The sequence below is a fragment of the Colias philodice genome, chromosome 8 (assembly GCF_061535455.1).
Source record: "Colias philodice isolate Cphi_HAF_F1 chromosome 8, ilColPhil1 Martin Lab GWU primary, whole genome shotgun sequence".
NCBI lineage: Eukaryota > Metazoa > Arthropoda > Insecta > Lepidoptera > Pieridae > Colias > Colias philodice.
Genome location: NC_143093.1, coordinates 4,595,674 through 4,615,661, shown reverse-complemented (window position 1 = coordinate 4,615,661; position 19,988 = coordinate 4,595,674). Strand labels below are relative to the sequence as shown.

Here is a 19,988-nt window from a genome sequence, read left to right as displayed (position 1 = left end):
ATATTTAATTATGTACATTAATATACCTACAAGAGCTAAACGGATCACTGAAATAATTTACCCCGAATAAATATTAAGTCATTTATGTAGTGCCAAAAGAACCATAACTGATAACAAAATTAGCCGTGAGAAATGAACTATTGTACCTACAACACAAATTGTAAATTATCCCATTGAAAGTATGAATACATACACAGTTCACAAAGACGTTTATAGTTTATTGTAGATTACAAATTAAATATTATTTAGATTGTATAATACTCAGGGTTGTGTTCAAGCATCAAGGTCATAACGCAATTTGTAAATAGTATTGCAAAAGTACAGTTATCGTTAATGGCTAATTTAACTGTGAAATTTTATTGGTACTTACTATTCTATAATAGCTTTAACGTTAGAATTTGTAATAAGTGTATACTGAATTTGCATTAAATTCTGTATTAAAGAATCGAGAGAAGACTAAAATAAGAAATATTTATGTGATCGTGTGAGTGCATAAAGAATGTTAAACATTCTAATTATGCAAAGATCTTGAATGTTAAACGTAGAAAATTCAAAATCTTTGGAATTGTGTAATAAATCGCGTTTTAAATCAATTATAAATTTCAGTTTCCAAGTACAAGAATAATATTCGAAATATATTAGATTGACGAATTTCCTACCAACTCTATCTTCTTGGTAGCATAATTTTTATTATAAATATTATGGCGTTAATTAATACAATTAAAATAAGTAAATTTTGTGGGCTTACTAGGAATTGCCTTTTCATCTCGTCACGTGCGTAATAATTGTGAGTACACAGATATTATAAATCTATATAAGTCCATAGATATTATACGCTGAAACACGATTTCAAACTGTTAACGCCTCTATCCATTGTTTTATTTGCTACTCATTATAGCATACACGTGCGTTTTATGATTATTTAACAGACGACATTCTTCTATAATACTTTTAACGACGTCGAACCCGTGAAATTAGCTTTTAAAATAAGTTATACTTACGCAGTTTTATAGTTGTACATTGGTACATTTTCGATATAATTTTTTAAAAACATTTGATCATATTCAATATCTGTCAGGACTATCTGCAGCCCCTTATACCTACAGAAGACAACAGAATAGTCAGTCTTATAGAGTTAGCACATAGTATCTAGGGTATTTATTATTTACTAATAAACAATATTATTTTCGAGTGAAAGCAAATGTCTTATATTCTATCTCCACAATAGTTCGTTTAGTTTATCAAAGAAATAAGTCATTCACAGCATTCCTGTATAAACACCGGATGCAAACCATTTAAATGAATACAATTATGTACAGATTGAAGAAAACCGAAACTTTTGAGTATAGAATAATATATTATTATTATTGTTTTTCCGTACTAACCGCCTCATTGACCCAATTAACACCTCTGAGTACTACTCGATAGTAATTTAATTGATTTAATAGCACTTGTACTGTATTCAATTTAGCAATTCGATTAACCGTGTAAACAAACTATAAACACGAACCTATATTGAAAATATTTCTCATTTATTTTAATACTGAAAACTGATATTTCTGTTGATAGTTTCGATTACCATTTTTCGTAGTAAAAAATTATTATTATTTTTTTTTAATTTAAAAGTTTTCAATGGCAACCAAATACAAATTAAATTCAGATTTTATTTCAAGGCGGGCGCTCTCCTCGGCTCAGACCAAAAAATTTCAGAAATATTCTCAAAATTTTGAAAGTCTAACTCCACTCTAACTAAGTATAAATACAAAATCTAACCTTTGAATCGTCATATTTTGTTAAGCTTTTTGTGAGCTACAAGTGGTAACTTTCTCGACAAAAAATACAAAAATTGTCAAAAGTCAATGTAAATTTGAACCAAATAAAAAAATTAAAAGATAGGTATATAAAATAATGAATGAGAATTCACCTATGCATGTTTTTTCAAAAATGAATACAGTCGTTAATAAGTATTCATATAGCTGTCGCCCATTTTCCTCGTACTTTTCTTTACAACAAAGGTCAAATTCCCGACGGTTAAAGACTTCCGAACTTCGTAATTAGAATTTCAATGAGACACGATATAAAATAAATTAAAATAAGTATCTATTGTGTTTTATTGTTCCTTCTTAAGTTTAAAATAAGGAAACTATTATGAAATATTAATGCGCAAACTATAAACGTTAAACCATTCTTAATATTATTCTAATACGTAAATATTTCTCTTCGAGAAAATTGCAAGTTGCCGAGAAGTGAATGGTGTTATAAATTCCTTTGTGCGATGTTTTATAACGATTTTTCCGATCCAATATTTTCTTTATTTTCATATAGGTAAAGGCAGGTTTATTTATATCGAGTTGAATTTATTATATTCTACAAATTAATTTTGTAAATTATATGTAGAGCATCTTTGTTGTATGAACAAGTTGGATACCTAATAGTAGTTCTTGACAAATATTTTTATTTCTGTTTAAATATTTTCCCTGTACATATTTCGTTTCATAACTATTCAGCTATGATACCCAAACCATTAATTTATAAAAAATACATTACATTTATTTAATAAAAAAATTATAATATTAAATAAACATCTTCAGTCGAACATATAATATGAATATTCTAAACAATTTCATATGAACACTACTCGACTCCGTTAATTATTTCTATCCAAAGTTCGAAACAGTCTAGTCTCTTCAACTTTGACTTCCATTAAATTTCGTTCACTCTATTCAAACCACACAAACATATTTAACGACATAGTTAAATATTAAAGGTGCTTTTACACAGAACAGAGATGTAAAATCGTGACCAAACATTTAATTAGCATAATAGCTTCGCTGTAGGTAACTTAATGTATTTATTAAAATGTTAATTATTGGTTAAACACGACGCTTATGTTACATCATTTATTAGCAGTTATTTATGTGAGATTATTATAGTAATTTTCATGGAATAATCATTAATAATGTAATTCTAATAATAATATACATATTATAACGTAGGTAATTTATTATAATAAGTGTCTGTTGTCTTTCTTTCACGTCGCAACTGAGCGATTGACTTTTTCTGGAGATAGTTAAAAAGCTAGAGAAACACATAATATTTTAATTTTTAGCGCTATAGCATATAGAACTATCTATAATATGATACATAAATAAACTGAAATTCTACTTTTATAATTTTGTACGAGTATGAGAAGTTTTGGGTTCTAGACTAATAAATAAGCCTTAGTGTGACAGGCGTAGAAGGCCAACCTACTAGAACGAATGAAGAATTGATTTGTCAAAAGATGTGATTTCTGTCTGTCTTTCTTTCCTGAAACCTATACTTAATCCGGATCTGTTCAAAGTAAAAGTGAATAAGGCTGTTTCTACTTACCATAAGGTAGGATGCAGTCAAATGCCTGGCTATCTTTAATAAAAAAAAGACCCCAGGAAGATAATATACATATATAGATCTAATTCTTACGCTTTTTACACGCTTTTATTAACTTCACCTGTATGTTTGTAACCTGACTTGTTTGTATATAACCGACTCCTTCAGACTCGATTTTGTCCCATTTTCTATCAGATCTAATTCAAACTTTGTCAAGGATCGGTAATATTATCGGTATACCTAATTATTCAAAGACCTTTAGCGTGTTTCTTTTTTTAGATTTAAATTATTTATTAATTATTTTATTGAATGCACAGATTAGAAATACGTTTCTTACATTCTTTGATAAATTTCGATGTTTTAAACTTTCAAGCGAGAGTTACAGGTCACGGGCACGAAGTCAGTCCGTGACCAATGTTTTTATAATCGAAATGTATTTCTTAATCTAGGTATAGCACACGTAAAAAATTAAAAAAACCACCTATAAAAATTTGTGCTCCTGAACATAATGACAAGGAATTAAATGTTTTAAATATTTTATTTGAAGACAACCAAACAAACACACTTTCGGATTTATAATATTATTAAAGTAAGGATGATACTTAAGTACTTATATGTAAAAATCACAATACAACAAGCATATATATCTGCCCTATCGTACATAGGTATCTCTATCCTAAATTCCCAAAATGTGTATGTAATTCTATTACGACATTGTACCTACTAGATCACTAATCTTCGTAAATAATATATTTTCTACTGCATTCCTTTGATAAACGAGTAAAAGACTTTTCATTTTTTTCCTCAACAGAACAAGTTTCAGGTGATTAACCGCATTGTCTTTATTAGATAAACCCACGATTTTCCTTTCAAAGGGAAATTACCTACTTTTAGTTAAATAGGTATGTTAGTTAACTGACATACTGTTAACAATCACAGAAAGATTTGAATAAAATAATTATATAAAAGGTTAACAACAAAAACTATATTATTTACTGTTATTCATGGGAATCATAATGATAGTTGATCCATCGAATCGAATGAATGCAATAATATATTGCAATTTTTATAAATGTATATTCCACTATATTACTTATGTAATGATAATTAAAATCCAATAATAATGTAAAAAATAAGTCGCATTACGTTCATTTAAACAAAATATCATTTTATAAACATTCACGTACCTACGCACTTCATAACATAATGAATACTAATTTTATAGCACTTTATCAAAGAGCTCAACCCATGTAAATATGCATGCAAAGAATGTTATTAAACGTAGATACGCATTATTTAAATACTATTGTTTCTTAACTTTCCAGAACAAAATAATTACATTTCTAACCATCATTGTAAATTGTAATTTTAAACTAAATTCCTTAAAATCAGGCAGATATTTAATTCGTAACAATTTTTTCACACATCATAGTAAAATATGTAATCGATATTCGCAGAGGAAGAAAAAATAGATATTTTTAATTTATTTATGAGAGCAAAAATGTTTTTATCGTCAAATTATAGATATCATACACTCAAATAAAATATGCTAAAATATAGATAGAGATCTACAGAAGTATTTGTATCTTAATATTTATGGTCGTACTTGAGTAAATATTACCTTTCATTCCTCAATTATAACGTAAACTTTATAATAATAAACTTATTTATTTAATAAACATTATTTATATTATAATAAATTAATAAGTTATCTTATTTTTTATTGATTAATTCATAATATATAGAAAAACATAAATCCGATAAAAACATAATAACAATCGAATTACTTAATCAATAAAATAAATAGTACAATTTCACGTCGCACTTGGTTAAATAAGTGAATTCTATTTATGAGATAAGAAATGCCATTTAAAAGTATATTTTCTATTAAACAATAAATTTTCTTTCCTTTTCAATAATAATGATTTATTTTTGTAATGTAAACTAATATCAAAGAGACACCAATGAAAAAATATTTCTGTGTTTATATTGATCCAATTAATATTATTTAAACTTAGTACATATATAATTAAGTATGGCATTTATTTAATATGACATAAACATCAACTTCTTAAACCTATTATCAAATGAACTATATTTTTCAAAAACAACTTTTGACACAAAAAAATGATCAAAATCTACTCACTATGCAATATTTCGTACATCCGTGCACCAAATGCCACTAAACCGTCGGAACGTTTGCGCAGTTCGACTCCTGCGCATATTCTAAGAAACGCTCTCAGTACAGAATCGTCATCACGGACATTCAACGTATACTCCGCGAATGTTATAAGATGAATGAACGACGCTATTAAAGTAATTATGTCCTTAATTCACATACATGCATTTATTTAGAATTGGTAATGAGGTTTTTATTGCTTCGATAAATAGGGATAATTTTTCCGTGAATTTTCCACTAAAGAAAATGGAAGCAAAAATAAGAGCTTATCAGTAAATAATCTTTATGTGTACTAATCATATAAATCTGAAGGGTTTGTTTGTTTGAACGCGATAATCTTTAGAACTACCTGGACCGAATACAAAAATTCTTTCAAGGGTGGAAATTTACGTGATCCCTGAACGAATTATAGTGGCCCCGTGTTGATTATGGGACATACATATTATACATCTGCTTCCAAAGAAGCGGTAAGATCGCTGACTATATTGATATTTAAGCCATATTAGTATATGGCTATCTACACTAAATATTATATAATAAATACACCAAATATGAGATTAGTTTTTAAAAAGACGTTAGAACGAAATATTATTATCCTTATCTCTACATCTCCCTTGTAGTTAATACGATTGAAATATTTTGTTATTTAACCTATTGAAATATAGGTATTTATCAGAGATTAACACTTAAAAAAAGACTAGTCAGTGGTAGGTAAGTAGGTACTTTAAAATTTAAATATAAGTACTACGTACATCGGTTTTTTGTCTATATGACATTGATGCAAAGACACATTTTTCAAGCCTTTAGGATACATAAGGGTACCTACATAAAATATACATGGGTGTGGTATGCTTAGTACTTTACAATAATATTATGAACTCGAAACCTTTGATGGTCTTCAATTTTAAGCTGACTTTTAACTACAAAGGGAAATCCTTGAATTAAATTAACTTTGAATACCCGCATTACAACGGAATCTGATGAATACGGAATTCTGATACCCAAAATTGCTGACTATATTGAATTGAAATCATAAATATTAAAAAAAATTACCAATGTTGCATGCTTTTAACGTTGCTCATATTAAATTTGCTTTATCATTCTACATATTTTCACAAGGGACAAATGACACATAATATTTTCTAACATAATATTTTAGGATCACGTATATAATATCCCAAAGTAACTTATATTTAAATAAGTAGAATATGTATACCTATCTGCGATGTTTATCACTACGTATATTAAAACAATATGTCGACATAATACTATGCAGGATTACTTGTAAAAAAAACACCAGCAACCTCGCAGGACAAGATAGCTAACATTATAAGTAACAACTTTTGTTTTACGACTTTTGATAATTTATTAGATTTTATTTCCGTATTAATATTATAAACTCTACGTGCATCCCAAAAATTACCTACGTAAACAAAAAGCGAACGAGAGGGGAAAGGGGGCGTCGCGTCGTCCTTTCAATAATGAATAGGACTTTTAATTAATGTTAGGAGAGAACAATAAAAGCTTAAAAAATCTTTTAAAAATAATTTATTGTTACACATAAAATCCATAAGAATATACACATTTTATTTAAACAATAGGTAAACGTTTCCATAAGTACAATGAACTTTTCAGTAACTCACAAGAGATGGTATTAGTACTTAAAATCATTGCTTATAAATTAGTATTTCAAATCCTATGTGTTATGACGGTAATATTGAACTAGTTGTTACGCGCGTCTTCGTCCGAGAGGACTTTAGACGTAAACAAGTATAGACTAAATAGCTTTACATAAAATAATAATAATTTTCCTACCGAAATTTCGAGTTAACAATGTATTACTTTTAAAATCTCTTTTTAAACTACGTTCGTTGCGCTCTTGCCTCTTCTCTTTTCAGGTTGTACTCCAGCAACAGTCTCTCTTACTCTCACTTTTTGAATTTATTTTGAATATTTGGTTGTATGCGTATTCAGGACAATGTATGAAAATCTCATGGGTCAAGCGCACTCCCACTCCCGCTCCTGCTCCCACTCCCACTTCCACTCCCGCTCCCGCTTCTGTTCCCACTCCCACTGCCGCTGCCACTGCCACTCCCGCTGCCGCTGCCACTGCCACTCCCGCTGCCGCTGCCGCTGCCACTGCCGCTGCCGCTGCCGCTGCCACTCCCACTGCCACTCCCACTACCACTCCCTCTCCCACTCCCACTCCCACTACCACTCCCCATTGCTATATTATGTTATAGTGTAGCTGGGCTATAAAGGGCTGGGCTGGGCTATATAATCAAATGTTCTAGATCTTCAAATTTATACTCTCAACAGAAAATATTATAACTCTTATAGTTTCGGTGCTCTGTTGCAGTTCTGCATCAGGTGATCCAGATCTTCAAACGAGTACGATTTTTGTTGCGGCACAATTGTTATAACTTAGCTTAACTGTAGTCAGCGTAGTAAAAGAAAAACCTGAATAGTTCCCTTTCCCGTGGGATTTACGGGATAAAACTTATCCTATGTTCTTCTTCAGATCTCAAGCTATCTCTATACCAAATTTGAAGTTAATCCATGCTGTACTTTTTGAGTTTATTTCTAAGACATCTTTACTCAACCAAAGTAAAGACAAGAATGACTCGCAACTGCAGACGACCGTTATTTATAGGACGATCAAAACAACTATTCGAGTGGTGTGAGTCAGCGCAGGTGTTATTTGTGTTGTTTTGATCGTTATTTTGAAAATAACATGAAAAATTATTATTATTAATTGATAATTAAATGATTGTTTATACTTTTATCCAATTGATTATTATCAAAATAATTAATCAAGTTAATCAATTGATTTTCTTTTAAAATATAATTTTATCTTTAAATTAAACGCCCTATGTATATTATTGACGGTTATTAAGGTTATTGACTAAGGGCGTCGGTTAATATCCTTATTGACTGATTTTATCTGATAAAATCAGTTAATAAGGATATAGACCGACACCCTTAGTCAATAACCTTAATAACCGTCAATAAGGATATTGACTGTTTCAGGGTTTTGACTGTAGCATATATTATATTATACAGACAAACAGACAAAAATTCTTAGAACTATATTTTTGGCTTCGGTATCTATTGTAGATCACGCCCCAAGTATTATTTAAAAAAATATATTGAATGCACATGACGTGTTTTCCTTGGTCACGGCATCACGCGTGAACGGGTGGACCGATTTCGATCATTCTTTTTTTAGTATATTCCTTGAAGTACGAGGATAGTTCTTACGTAGAGAAAACGTAAATGTGTACCAGAGGCGAAGCCGGGGCTGATTGCTTGTTGTTTAATAAAACACATTTATGTGGAATGCCACTTGAATTTAAACATATTATCTAAAAAAAGAAAAGAGATTTGAAGAATTTTGGTTTGGGTAGCCTGGTAGAAATCGCCGCCTACCTAGCCGCCTTTTGCTTTTCATGTGCTCAATTTTATGCATTATAGGATTTTCATTTCATTTCATAAATAATAAAATTTCAGGTTCATTTTCAATGAGAACTATGATAATAAAATAATTATATTGTTTATGTTGGAACATAAAAGTTTAAGCATAACTAGTAATTATTTGCTCAGGCCGTATACATAAAGAAAATATAAATCTCAATTCATTCTTGGAAAATATTAGAGATACAAACATCAATATAATCGAAGGACAGTTTTGATTTTGATCTCACTAGCTTTATACATATAACGAGATTGAGATAGAAATCAAATCAATTTCCGATAGCAAAACGTACTAGATATTTTATTTAGTTTATCTTATCTGCAATAATCCACGTACAAGTTAAATTTAATATCCCTTTTCGTTACAAGGCATTTTCGATACATAGAACTAGTTTTTACTAGCATTTGTTGTATCCAGAATTTATTATCCATAGGTATTTTAAGACGCCTGCTTTAAAAAAAGAGCAATGAGTATCTTCATCGTAAAGTCTAAAATATTATATCAATTTGCTCCTACTACAAAAAAAGAGAATCTTTTCATTTTTTATCTATAGTATATAAAAAGTGTTTAAATGGGTGAACGTGAGGCCAATTCTAATGGCGAAAAATACTGAATAGCTTACCCAACAAACATTTTATATAATGTTAATGAAGTAATATAATTAATATTACTTACCCCCTTGCTTACCCCTAACCCTATAAAAATATTCTATATAGTTTGGCAATTTCTCATTCCTCATATTGTTTCAGGAGCTATCAATAGTTCAACTTAAAAATTTTCTGATCTTTGAGAAATTACGAAAATAACATTTAGCAATCTTCGATATATTTCAAGTCTATATCTCATATCGTTGTATATTTTATTTCATGTAAAATATAGTAGGAAAATCAAAACACCTCCATTTTAACAATTCATTTAATCATCAGCTACAGGCGAGTGATCGTGTTTAGGGTGGACGACCTTCTTCTCAGTATCTTCTTGCCTCTTCTTGAATGGCCCATGCTTCCAGCCCGGAGGATACCCGTATTTATCAACGTCATCCCACCATTGCTGGTCACCAGATCCCCAGATCAGGTATATAATGTTCGTCCCCACCATGACTGCGAATACCGTCCAAAAGGCAATCCTCCATTGACCAATTGTTTGCTGAAAACCAACATAATATTTGTAAGACGACGAAGATAACTAGTGATTAAAGTTACGTTTAAATTTTTCTCAATTATAAAGAATGAGTAAATGCCTGACTAATGTGAGTCAGAAAATTAATTTGACTTGACTTGAATGAACGTTTTAACTAGAATGATCTATACTTTTTTCAAGTAGGTATATTAAACACACATTTTAATATTGGTTATACATGTCATGTTTTGTTACGGATATAAGATACTTAATTATAAAATTTTTAAAGTGTTTATATTTTCAAGTAGATTTTTATACCTAGTTGTTTTTAACTTCCCTCAAAGAAAAATTGCACCTTTACTTTACTTATGGTTTTCATTGAATTATTTTCTTGTCAAAGCAGTTATCTGTTTGCTAACCCAAAAAAAAAAGATTTTTGTTTTTTCATGAAAGTCGTATTAGGTAGGTACCTACTTAAAGGATGCTAATGTACTTTTTATATTCAAATACTTTAACTAATAAGGAAACAAAAAAGAACGGGTTTTCGTCAACAATGGTAAAAAATACATTGCAGGAAGCAGTACAACGCTTGGTTAATTTTCACGTTTGACCGAAAAATATATTAATCGCAACCATGACACCGTGCCTAACTAAAGTGGAAAAACTTATTGTTTTTCCTCTAACTTAAAGAAACATTAGGCTGTAGTTTGTATCATTAGTAGATGCAATTAGTACCTAGTATTAATCTGCATTTAAAAGTAGCCTCTAAAATTATTTACCATTTATTTGTGTGTCCTATTCTAATGTTTGTGATTCATGAACAAGATCATATTTTTGCTAATTTTATTGTCAAACAAGCTTTAAACTTACATCTGGAGTTAACAATCCGATCAAATACGGCGTAATGATGCCAGACACCGCGGCCAAACCATTCACCATAGCTGAGGCAGTACCCGCATAATTCGGGGCTATGTCCATTGCATTAATTTTCACGCTACTATAGAACCCTGCCATGCATGCCATCGATGCTACGAAGAAGGCCACAGCTTCCAGACGGTTACATCCAGAATACGAGGCCAGAATAATAAATAGAGCCGGAAAAGTTGACGCTGTAAAAGATGGTTTTCCTTCAACTGATGATATTTGGAGATTATCTTGAGAAAACATGTTGAATAGCAATAAAGACTACGAGGAAAGAATTAAATATCTAGACTCTCATAAACTGTACCTAATGTTAATGTTAATATTTGTCGATTTAAATTCAAACTCAGACACGCGGGTTGTAAGTCTATGTTGATACACCCTTATGCTTCAGATAGCACGTAAAGCAGTTGATCTTATGATTCATGACTCCTGTGGTGTCTGATGGTGTGTTCCATGTTACCGGACTATGACGGACTGAGATTGATCGTACACTAATAAATATTGGTCTAAGTATATATTATGTTTACAATATTATTATTGATATTTTTATTCTTATTTGTAGAAATGTAATACTGTTGGTTACCCAATGTGACCAAAACTTGAACAAGAAAATGATTATTGTATTTTGTTAAGTATAAAAGTTACGGCACGTAACAAGAGTATCATTGAGTATGCGCTCGTGCCAATTGTATAAATTTTTTAGCTCCAGATAAAACGAAATTTGTCTCCGTCGGCCAACCCCGACCTTCAATGAATTTAAACCATAATTCCAAATGTAGGTCAAGTATTCAATGAAACAGGAAAACTGTAATTTCACTGTTTATATTAACAAATTGAGATAATCATATTGTGTAAATATTGTAAAGTGCTTTATCAAATCGTGTCATGGTGTCAATATCTTATTCGTGAAAAGTTAAACCGATTAAAATGTACTTACAAAGTGTGGTGTATATTTTCCTTCCTGTTGTTATACTGTGCCATTTCTTTCGGATGCAGACGTCGCATAATGAGGCAAATATGAATGAGAAAACGTACATAGCGATATATGGAAGTGCTGACATTAATCCTGTGTCTTTTATATTAAATTTAAGAACCTCAGAGAAATACTTCGGCAGATCTGTTATCATTGTGAAGTAGCCCCAGTCGTGACCTACCTAGAAAAAGTTATGAAAATACCTTTAGCAATATTTTCTTCCAAATATTCATATTTAAAACTAGCTGTGCCCGCGACTTCGTCCGCGTGCAATAGTGACTGCATAGTAGTTACTACTTAACACACAATTATTGAGTAAACACGTCTTGAAACACGTACAACATATATACAACTAAATTATAAGTACTTACACATTATTATAAAGTTAAGAAATAAAATAAATAATAACACAAAAGAACTGTTAGTAAAATTTATTACTAAACTGAGCTATAAAACTTAGGTACAGAAGAGTTCAAAATTTCCAGGATGTGGTTATTCTCCCGCTCCCATATTCCTTCTACTTTCACAGACTTTCAACTTTTCCCTTTCACCCCTAGTAAATGGCAGAACCGATTTTGATCTAAATTCTAAACCATGTCTAATCATACCTATATATTATGTACATGTCATATCCTTTCGTTTGGTACTCCATTTGGATTATACAGTATCCCCACTATCACCCCAAGGTGCCCTATATGTAATAAACAGATTAACCAATTTTGATAAAACATGACTAATTGTAATTCACACGTCATTTGATATGCCGCTTGATTATATTATTTGACCACATTCGATTATTCATTCCCACTTTTACCGCTATAAATCAATAAATGGATGAACCGATTTTGATTGAATTTGCCTCATCATACTTCTCACGTCAGGTCATGCCCTTTCATTTGATATGCCACTTGGGTATATTATTTGACAACTTTTATTCCCACTTTTATACCTATATCCAATAAATGGATGAACCAATTTTGATAAAATATGTCTTATTGTACTTTACACGTCATGTCTTTCATTAGATAAGTCACTTGAGTATATTTGATAAAATTTATTTATTTATTCCCACTTTTACCCCTATATCAAATAAATGGATGAACCGATTTTGATAACATTGGACTACTTAATTGTTTCTGACAGGTCGTCTTTTTTCATTTGATATATCACTTGGGTATAACAGACAGCATTCGTTTTTCTCATTCCCACTTTTGCCCTACATATAATTATTGGATGAACCGATTTTGATTTAATATGCCTCATTATACTTCTCACGTCAGGTCATGCCCTTTCATTTGATATGCCACTTGGGTATATTCGACAACTTTTATTCCCACTTTTATACCTACATATTATATCCAATAAATGGATGAACCAATTTTGATAAAATATTATGTCTTATTGTACTTTACACGTCATGTCTTTCATTAGATACGTCACTTGAGTATATTTGATAAAATTTATTTATTTATTCCCACTTTAACCCCTATATCAAATAAATTGATGAACCGATTTTGATATAATTTGACTTGTTGTTACTGACAGGTCGTCTTTTTTCATTTGATATATATCACTTGGGTATAACAGACAACATTCGTTTTTTTCATTCCCACTTTTACCCCTCTACTATATAATAAATGGATGAACCGATTTTGATTAAATACCTATATGCCTCATTATACTTCTCACGGCAGGTCATGCCCTTTCATTTGATATGCCACTTAGGTATATTTGACAACTTTTATTGCCACTTTTATCCAATAAATGGATGAACCAATTTTGATAAAATATGTCTTATTGTACTTTACACGTCATGTCTTTCATTAGATACGTCACTTGAGTATATTTGATAAAATTCATTTATTTATTCCCACTTTTACCCCTATATCAAATAAATGGATGAACCGATTTTGATAAAATTTGACTAATTGTTTCTGACATGTCGTCTATTTTCATTTTCATTTTCATCTATTTTTCATTTTTACTTGGGTATAACCTACAACCTACATTAACAACTAACATTCGTTTTTTTCATTCCCACTTACCCCTAAATAATATAATAAACAACTAATGTAACAAAAAAACGCATCTAATTCGTATTACCCGTTAGCGAGCTACGGTGGCACAGACAGACACGCAATACACACATAGCGGACATAACACCCCTCTTTTTGCGTCGGGGGTTAAAAATACCTACGACATAATTTCAAAGACCTTTTATATAGAAAATTTACCTAGAAGTAACCATAATGCTATTCGTGCAGGTTTTAGACTTATGAGCAAAAATCTAAATAAAGTTCCTTTGACCCCCCCTACTACCCCCTCAGCATAACCAGCATGACCCCCCCTACTACCCCCACGCTTGGGAACTTTCGATATGATCATCTGGACATGTCAAGGAATAACTTTAGCGTATAATTTACGTAATAAAGTAATTCATGTATAGAATGCCTTAGCAAATGTTCGCTGTGATTACTTAAATGGTCATAACTTTTTTATTTATGAACCGATTGACATGAAATAAACACTAAATGTTAAATGAAGCTTACCACAATATATTAGTGAAAACCGCATTTAAATCGGATAAGCCGTTTCTGAGATTAGCGTGTTCAAACATACAGACAAACAGACAAACCGACAAACAGACAAACAGACAAAAAATTTTTTAACGACAGTTTTGGGTTTGGGATCGATTTAGTAATAACCCCTGCTAATTTTTTTTTACATATTTTCATTGTACAGACACCACTTTTCTAGAATTTTATTATATGTATTGATTTCCTAAAGATGTTTAGTGAAAACACATCATTAGATTTACAATATACATTAAATACTTACAGCCGCTAAAACGAGGGCCCAAAGAGGAGGAGAACTAAGCAAAGCTCTGAAAGGAACGGGGTCCAATTTCTTGTGGAGTCCGGATGCTACAATGTTTTCGTTCAAATATTTGCGCTCTTCATCCGATATAAAAGGATGCGAATTGGGAGTATTGTAACAAAGAAACACCTAAAATAAAATCCAATTGAAAATGAATTCGAATGGAAAGTCAGCGAAAAATAAGGAAATTGGAATCGGATAGGTATTTCATATAAATTGCGAGTGTCACAAAAGATATTCAACATCAGTTGAATTATTTTGTATTTCTTTTTTAATACCTACTATTTAAATAAAATTAAAGGCTCCAATAAACTTTTCTTACCCAAAATATGAACCATATAATACCGAGGCTTCCAAATACGTAGAAAACGTTGGCCCAATCGCCTCCATCAGCCAGCAATATACCAGATAGGTAAGGGCCCATGATATTACCAATTTGAGCCCCACCGAAGATCATAGCACCGAATCGTGATCTTTCTGCAGGAGGCACCCATCTTGCCAATAAGAGCACAAAAGCAGGTGTAACGGGACCCTAAATAGATATTGTATTAACAATTATTAAAGAAATTTAAAATTTGTAAGAAAAATGACAATTTATTTTTTATAACAAATTAGACGAAACTCAAGACAAATGAATTTTATTTTTGTTTTTTTTTTTATTTATATATTTCATTCGATTTATTTTATTTCGCCTCGTACCCTGTCTTGCAAAACGATCTCTTAATTGAATATGAAATTTGTGTTGTATAAAGCATGATACACTTACTTCACCAGCCCCTTCTATAACTCTTATGATGAAGAGTCCCACAGCTCCTCCCAAGCTTACTGCCCAAGGAGTAGCGGCAGTAGCAACAGAAGTTATCAAAAGACTGATACCAATCGTCCATTTGCCACCAAATTTCTCTGCCAGTCGACCTCCAGGTAAGTGAGTTATAACGTAGCCATAATAGAAGGCGCTCAAAAGAAACCCTTGTGTTTTTTCATCCCAATCATAACGCTGCCGACCCTTTAAAATTAATAATTGCAGATAAGAACCCTATCACAGGTCACTATAAGGTTCATTTTCGTAATTCAGCATGTAATGTAAAATTGGAGTCGTAATAATATTTTGTAAGCAATATTTTTGCTTGCTTTAATTGATTTATACTTTGATAATTGGAGAATTGGGTCAAACTCTGAGGTTACTGCCATGGTAAAGAATAAGCAAAAATCTTCGTATTTTTTTCTTTAATGGCACTTTCCGGTCCCATTGGGCTATAAATCAATTGAAACGATATTTACAATAGCATTTTGTTATGACATTCTAAAATGAAGTTGATTTTTTTTCGTATTTATCTTACCAATAATAAAAATAATTGTACCTAAGGTTTAACTCTACAAACAACATAATTCAAGGTATCCGCTATAAAACGCTTCACAATACCAATAATAATACAGTTTTAAAGTTCATAATTATTCATAAATACGGTAATTGCTTCATATTTTCCATTAAATAAACAAACGCTAATCAATTTTAGCCTCACAAGTGTTCCTACTTATGTGATTAAACTGACTATACAATATACATTGTACCTACAGGATGTTATTTTGCGACTACTGAAGTACCTACTGAATATATGGTGTAAAACATTAAAACCCACTCATAAAGATAATAATGTCTTGTTTGCATTTTTCAATTACTATGGGTATGTGCGGATTTAGCAAGACAAACAAATGCTACAATACTTGTGATGAATTATGCAATCGTTAAGATAGGCTTTTGACATTATCACCTACTTATATCTGATTATCATCTATATATCTGAATACTAGTAAGTGTTGACGTAATTCAATCCAAATAAAAACAAATTCCATACCACAGGCGGCAATATGCTCGAAATATTTCTCAATAAAGTTCTGTTGACTAGAGCGTCGTCATCTGGGCAAGTTTCACCTATGATATGTTCAGCTGGTGCGGTATGGAGTACCATCTGTGTGATTGTCATGCTCAAACATACGCGCATGGTAAATGCATTTGCAAGCGCAAAGAGTCCCAAAACACCGAGGACATATCGCTGCGGTATGAATAATACTGAAAAGAATCACATTTATGGTATTACAAAAAGTTTTACTAGTCGATCTAAAACTTTGCCTAGCGCCTTTGACATGTACAATTTTTTTATTAAAGAGTTAAGTTTAAACTAAAGATTGCATAATTTGTCATTAATTTTGAAATAAGAATGGGACACGTAGTTATTACTAAACATAGTAATATTAACTACGTAAATTCAATATAATATTTTCAAGTAGAAGTAGTAGTAGTAGTAGTAGTTTTTCTATACATATCTACAAGTATACGAATCGTGTCAAGTGTCGAATAGATCTATAAAAAACACAGATTTCAAAATCAAACCAAATCTATCATCTTCCTTGAGATTGTCTACTTATCATCTAGCAACAAGGCCAAGATTCGCCTATATTATTTAACTTTAAACTTAAACATCAAACAATGTTAAAGGATAATTAGTTGCGATATTGTTAGTCTTAAATCCGTTAATAAAAGATGTTTATAAAGATGAATATAACCATTCTAACTAAACAATGTAAATGCGAAAGTAACTTAAAGTAATCACATAAAGTAATCTTCTTCACGTCTCAACCACTGAACCGATTTGAATGAGAACAGAGATAGCTGGAACCCTGAGATAGGATTTATCGTATATCAAAAGAGAACTGAACTATGCGGGCTTTCCTTTACTCCGCGGGCGAAGCCGTGAGCGGAAAGCTAGTAAGAGATATAATAAACATTTAAGGACTTGTGTTTTGTACAACATTAAAACCCACAAAACAGGAAGTTCGTTAAAAAGCAGTTTATCATAAGATACGAGTTCAATTATTTATCAATTAAATATGAAGTTAATTACCTCTGTTCATAACAAGCCTCCATCCCGTCAAAGTCATTGTCTAAACCAATCCAGCGACCGTTAAATCCTCATAATCTTCTTTATGTCACAAAATAACAATTTATACTGAATGTATAGTTACGTATGGTTAACGTCAATACACCATATCTCTGTATTTTTGTTTCTTTACTAAAATTTTATGAAGTAAGTAGCACAGATGACATTATCAAGCGCGTGTCTATAAGACAACGTGACAGGGGATCTGATAAAGTTTGCTCTCAAGTTGAATTGAGATAAATGTAACTTCAAGATACAAATTCAAATGGTAGAATTCAGGTTAGGCAATAGTCAATAGATGCTACTAAGACTGACGTTAATAAGATACAACGAATTAAAACTAAATGTTATAGAATGAAAACGGCGTACAGCAGACGTTACTTATGCGAATAATAAAACGTGTTCAATTGCAATGTTCTTTTCTTTGTTGTACAGTATGATACTAATATATTAATTCAGGAATTGAATACATTTAAAACATCATGATTGAGACATGGTGTTGAGAAGTAATTATTACTGAAGCTTTCTTCTTCCTTCGTACTAATTAAAAAGTGTGTAAACTAAGTAGGATCAAGTAAGTCAAGCATATTTATATAGCTGAACGAATTTAGCAGTTAAATTGAGCTTTTGATACCATTTAGACGAAACCTGACGTGGCTGGTCCTTATTCAGACTATATAATATGTACTTATATGAAGTATCGTGTTAAATCCAACAATTATTATGAAGGAATTGATGGAAGCCAGTTCTGATCAAGCAGAAAATTCATTATCAACGACTTATGTACTTCTAAATGCGATACGTAAACAAAAGTTTATGTTTGTACTTTATACGGCTCAGGAGTTCCCTAGAGAGAGCACAGAAAATGCTGTTTCTGGATCAAGTTAAACTTATTATTAAAAGACAATATTATTAATACTATTCCAAGGAAAAGTCCTAATCCGAGTTGCAATATTCGACAACTACAAAATATTAAGTGGATTAAAGTGAAATACTCTTATCTTAAGGTGATAACACTGCGGATAAAAGTTAGGTTTTTCTGAATTGATCTAAATATTTCTTGTTTTGGCATGCGATATCAATAAAACGTAAACCCATGAGTAGGCAGATTTTTTGTTAAATACGTCAATTTGCCGTCATATTTTGATAGTAAAGTAGAATAATAGGTAACATAATTTTTTTTTTTTGTATCTTTTTTCTTTTGCGCGATGTTCTTAAAACTACTGAACTGATTTTGAACTCTTTTTATTTATTTTTTTTGTGAACGGAGATTTGGTGTTTATATTTTTGTATACATTAGCGGAATTTTCTTTGACGACGCGCGTAAAACCATGGGCGGAAAACTAGTCAAGCAAAGCAAGCATAAGTCGAATTAATATTATGCCATATTTAGATGAGTATTGTTTCATACTATCCACTAGAAATTCTATTAAAAATATTCTACTACGAATAAATTAATGGTTGAAATGAGCGTATTATTTACTTATGGATGAAACAGCTTCAATTTAAGCAATATTTACAAAAAAAACCTTTATTTATTCACAAAGCGAAACATCATGTACATTTACTTATCAGTAATTAAACCTACCTTATCAATTAAATTTAAAAAAAACCTTTTGTTGACTTATTGCTTTCAAAAAATAAAAAGAGCTAAGTATCAAACGATGAATGAATTAATCAATTCATTATTAAGGCTGCAGTCTAGCAAAATTGCGTTTTCAACAAGTTATTTGACAATTTTTTCCCGGCTAATGAAATGATAAACTGAATTTTTTTTTCTTGTTTATCAATTAGTGTTATATACGCAATGCGCGTGAATTTTTTCACATTTATAAAGTTACTTTATGTTACCTTAATCAGGCCTTCAAGATAAGTCTATTTCCCCCAAAGACATTTCGAGCTAAGTTTGTGCACTCACTACGTTGCAACCGATTACAATTTACACAATCTGATCAGCGCAATATTATCCTTATATAGTCGTTATTAAAAACTGCTGAACACAATTGCCGAAAAACTTATGATTTTCTTAATTAGAACGTTATAAATTCATTAAATTTCCCATTTGTTGCCTTACAAAATCTATTGATAAATACTGCTAAAAGTTATTTTTTCCATTAATTTATTCGAGTTGGT

At 30.9% G+C, this 19,988-nt stretch overlaps 2 protein-coding genes across 2 annotated transcripts in view; both read right to left on the bottom strand.

The window, feature by feature from the left end:
* Positions 1 to 5,663, bottom strand: part of LOC149486472 (dietary and metabolic glutamate transporter-like) — a 35,801-nt gene extending 30,138 nt beyond the window's left edge. The window contains exon 1 of the mRNA XM_089698124.1: positions 5,516 to 5,663. The gene's annotated coding sequence lies outside the window, so the exon portion shown is untranslated. The remainder of the gene's footprint in view (positions 1 to 5,515) is intronic.
* A 4,254-nt stretch (positions 5,664 to 9,917) lies between these two features.
* On the bottom strand, positions 9,918 to 18,039 carry LOC149486471 (dietary and metabolic glutamate transporter-like). Its single transcript, XM_089698104.1, has 8 exons — positions 17,820 to 18,039; positions 16,773 to 16,987; positions 15,683 to 15,922; positions 15,239 to 15,448; positions 14,878 to 15,045; positions 12,004 to 12,220; positions 11,013 to 11,251; positions 9,918 to 10,169 (listed from the first exon to the last, which is right to left on the bottom strand). Exons 1-8 carry the CDS (start codon positions 17,854 to 17,856, stop codon positions 9,939 to 9,941), a joined length of 1,557 nt encoding a protein of 518 aa, XP_089554230.1. The 5' UTR covers positions 17,857 to 18,039; the 3' UTR covers positions 9,918 to 9,938.
* Positions 18,040 to 19,988: the final 1,949 nt, after the last annotated feature.

Excerpts from the sequence above, each read along its gene's own strand:
- LOC149486471 (XM_089698104.1), bottom strand. The coding sequence starts at position 17,856 with ATGACTTTGACGGGATGGAGGCTTGTTATGAACAGAG. Across the intron at positions 15,449-15,682 it reads TTATAGAAGGGGCTGGTGAA|GGTCCCGTTACACCTGCTTT; the intron begins GTAAGTGTATCA and ends ATATCTATTTAG. Across the intron at positions 10,170-11,012 it reads TCGGATTGTTAACTCCAGAT|CAAACAATTGGTCAATGGAG; the intron begins GTAAGTTTAAAG and ends GTTGGTTTTCAG.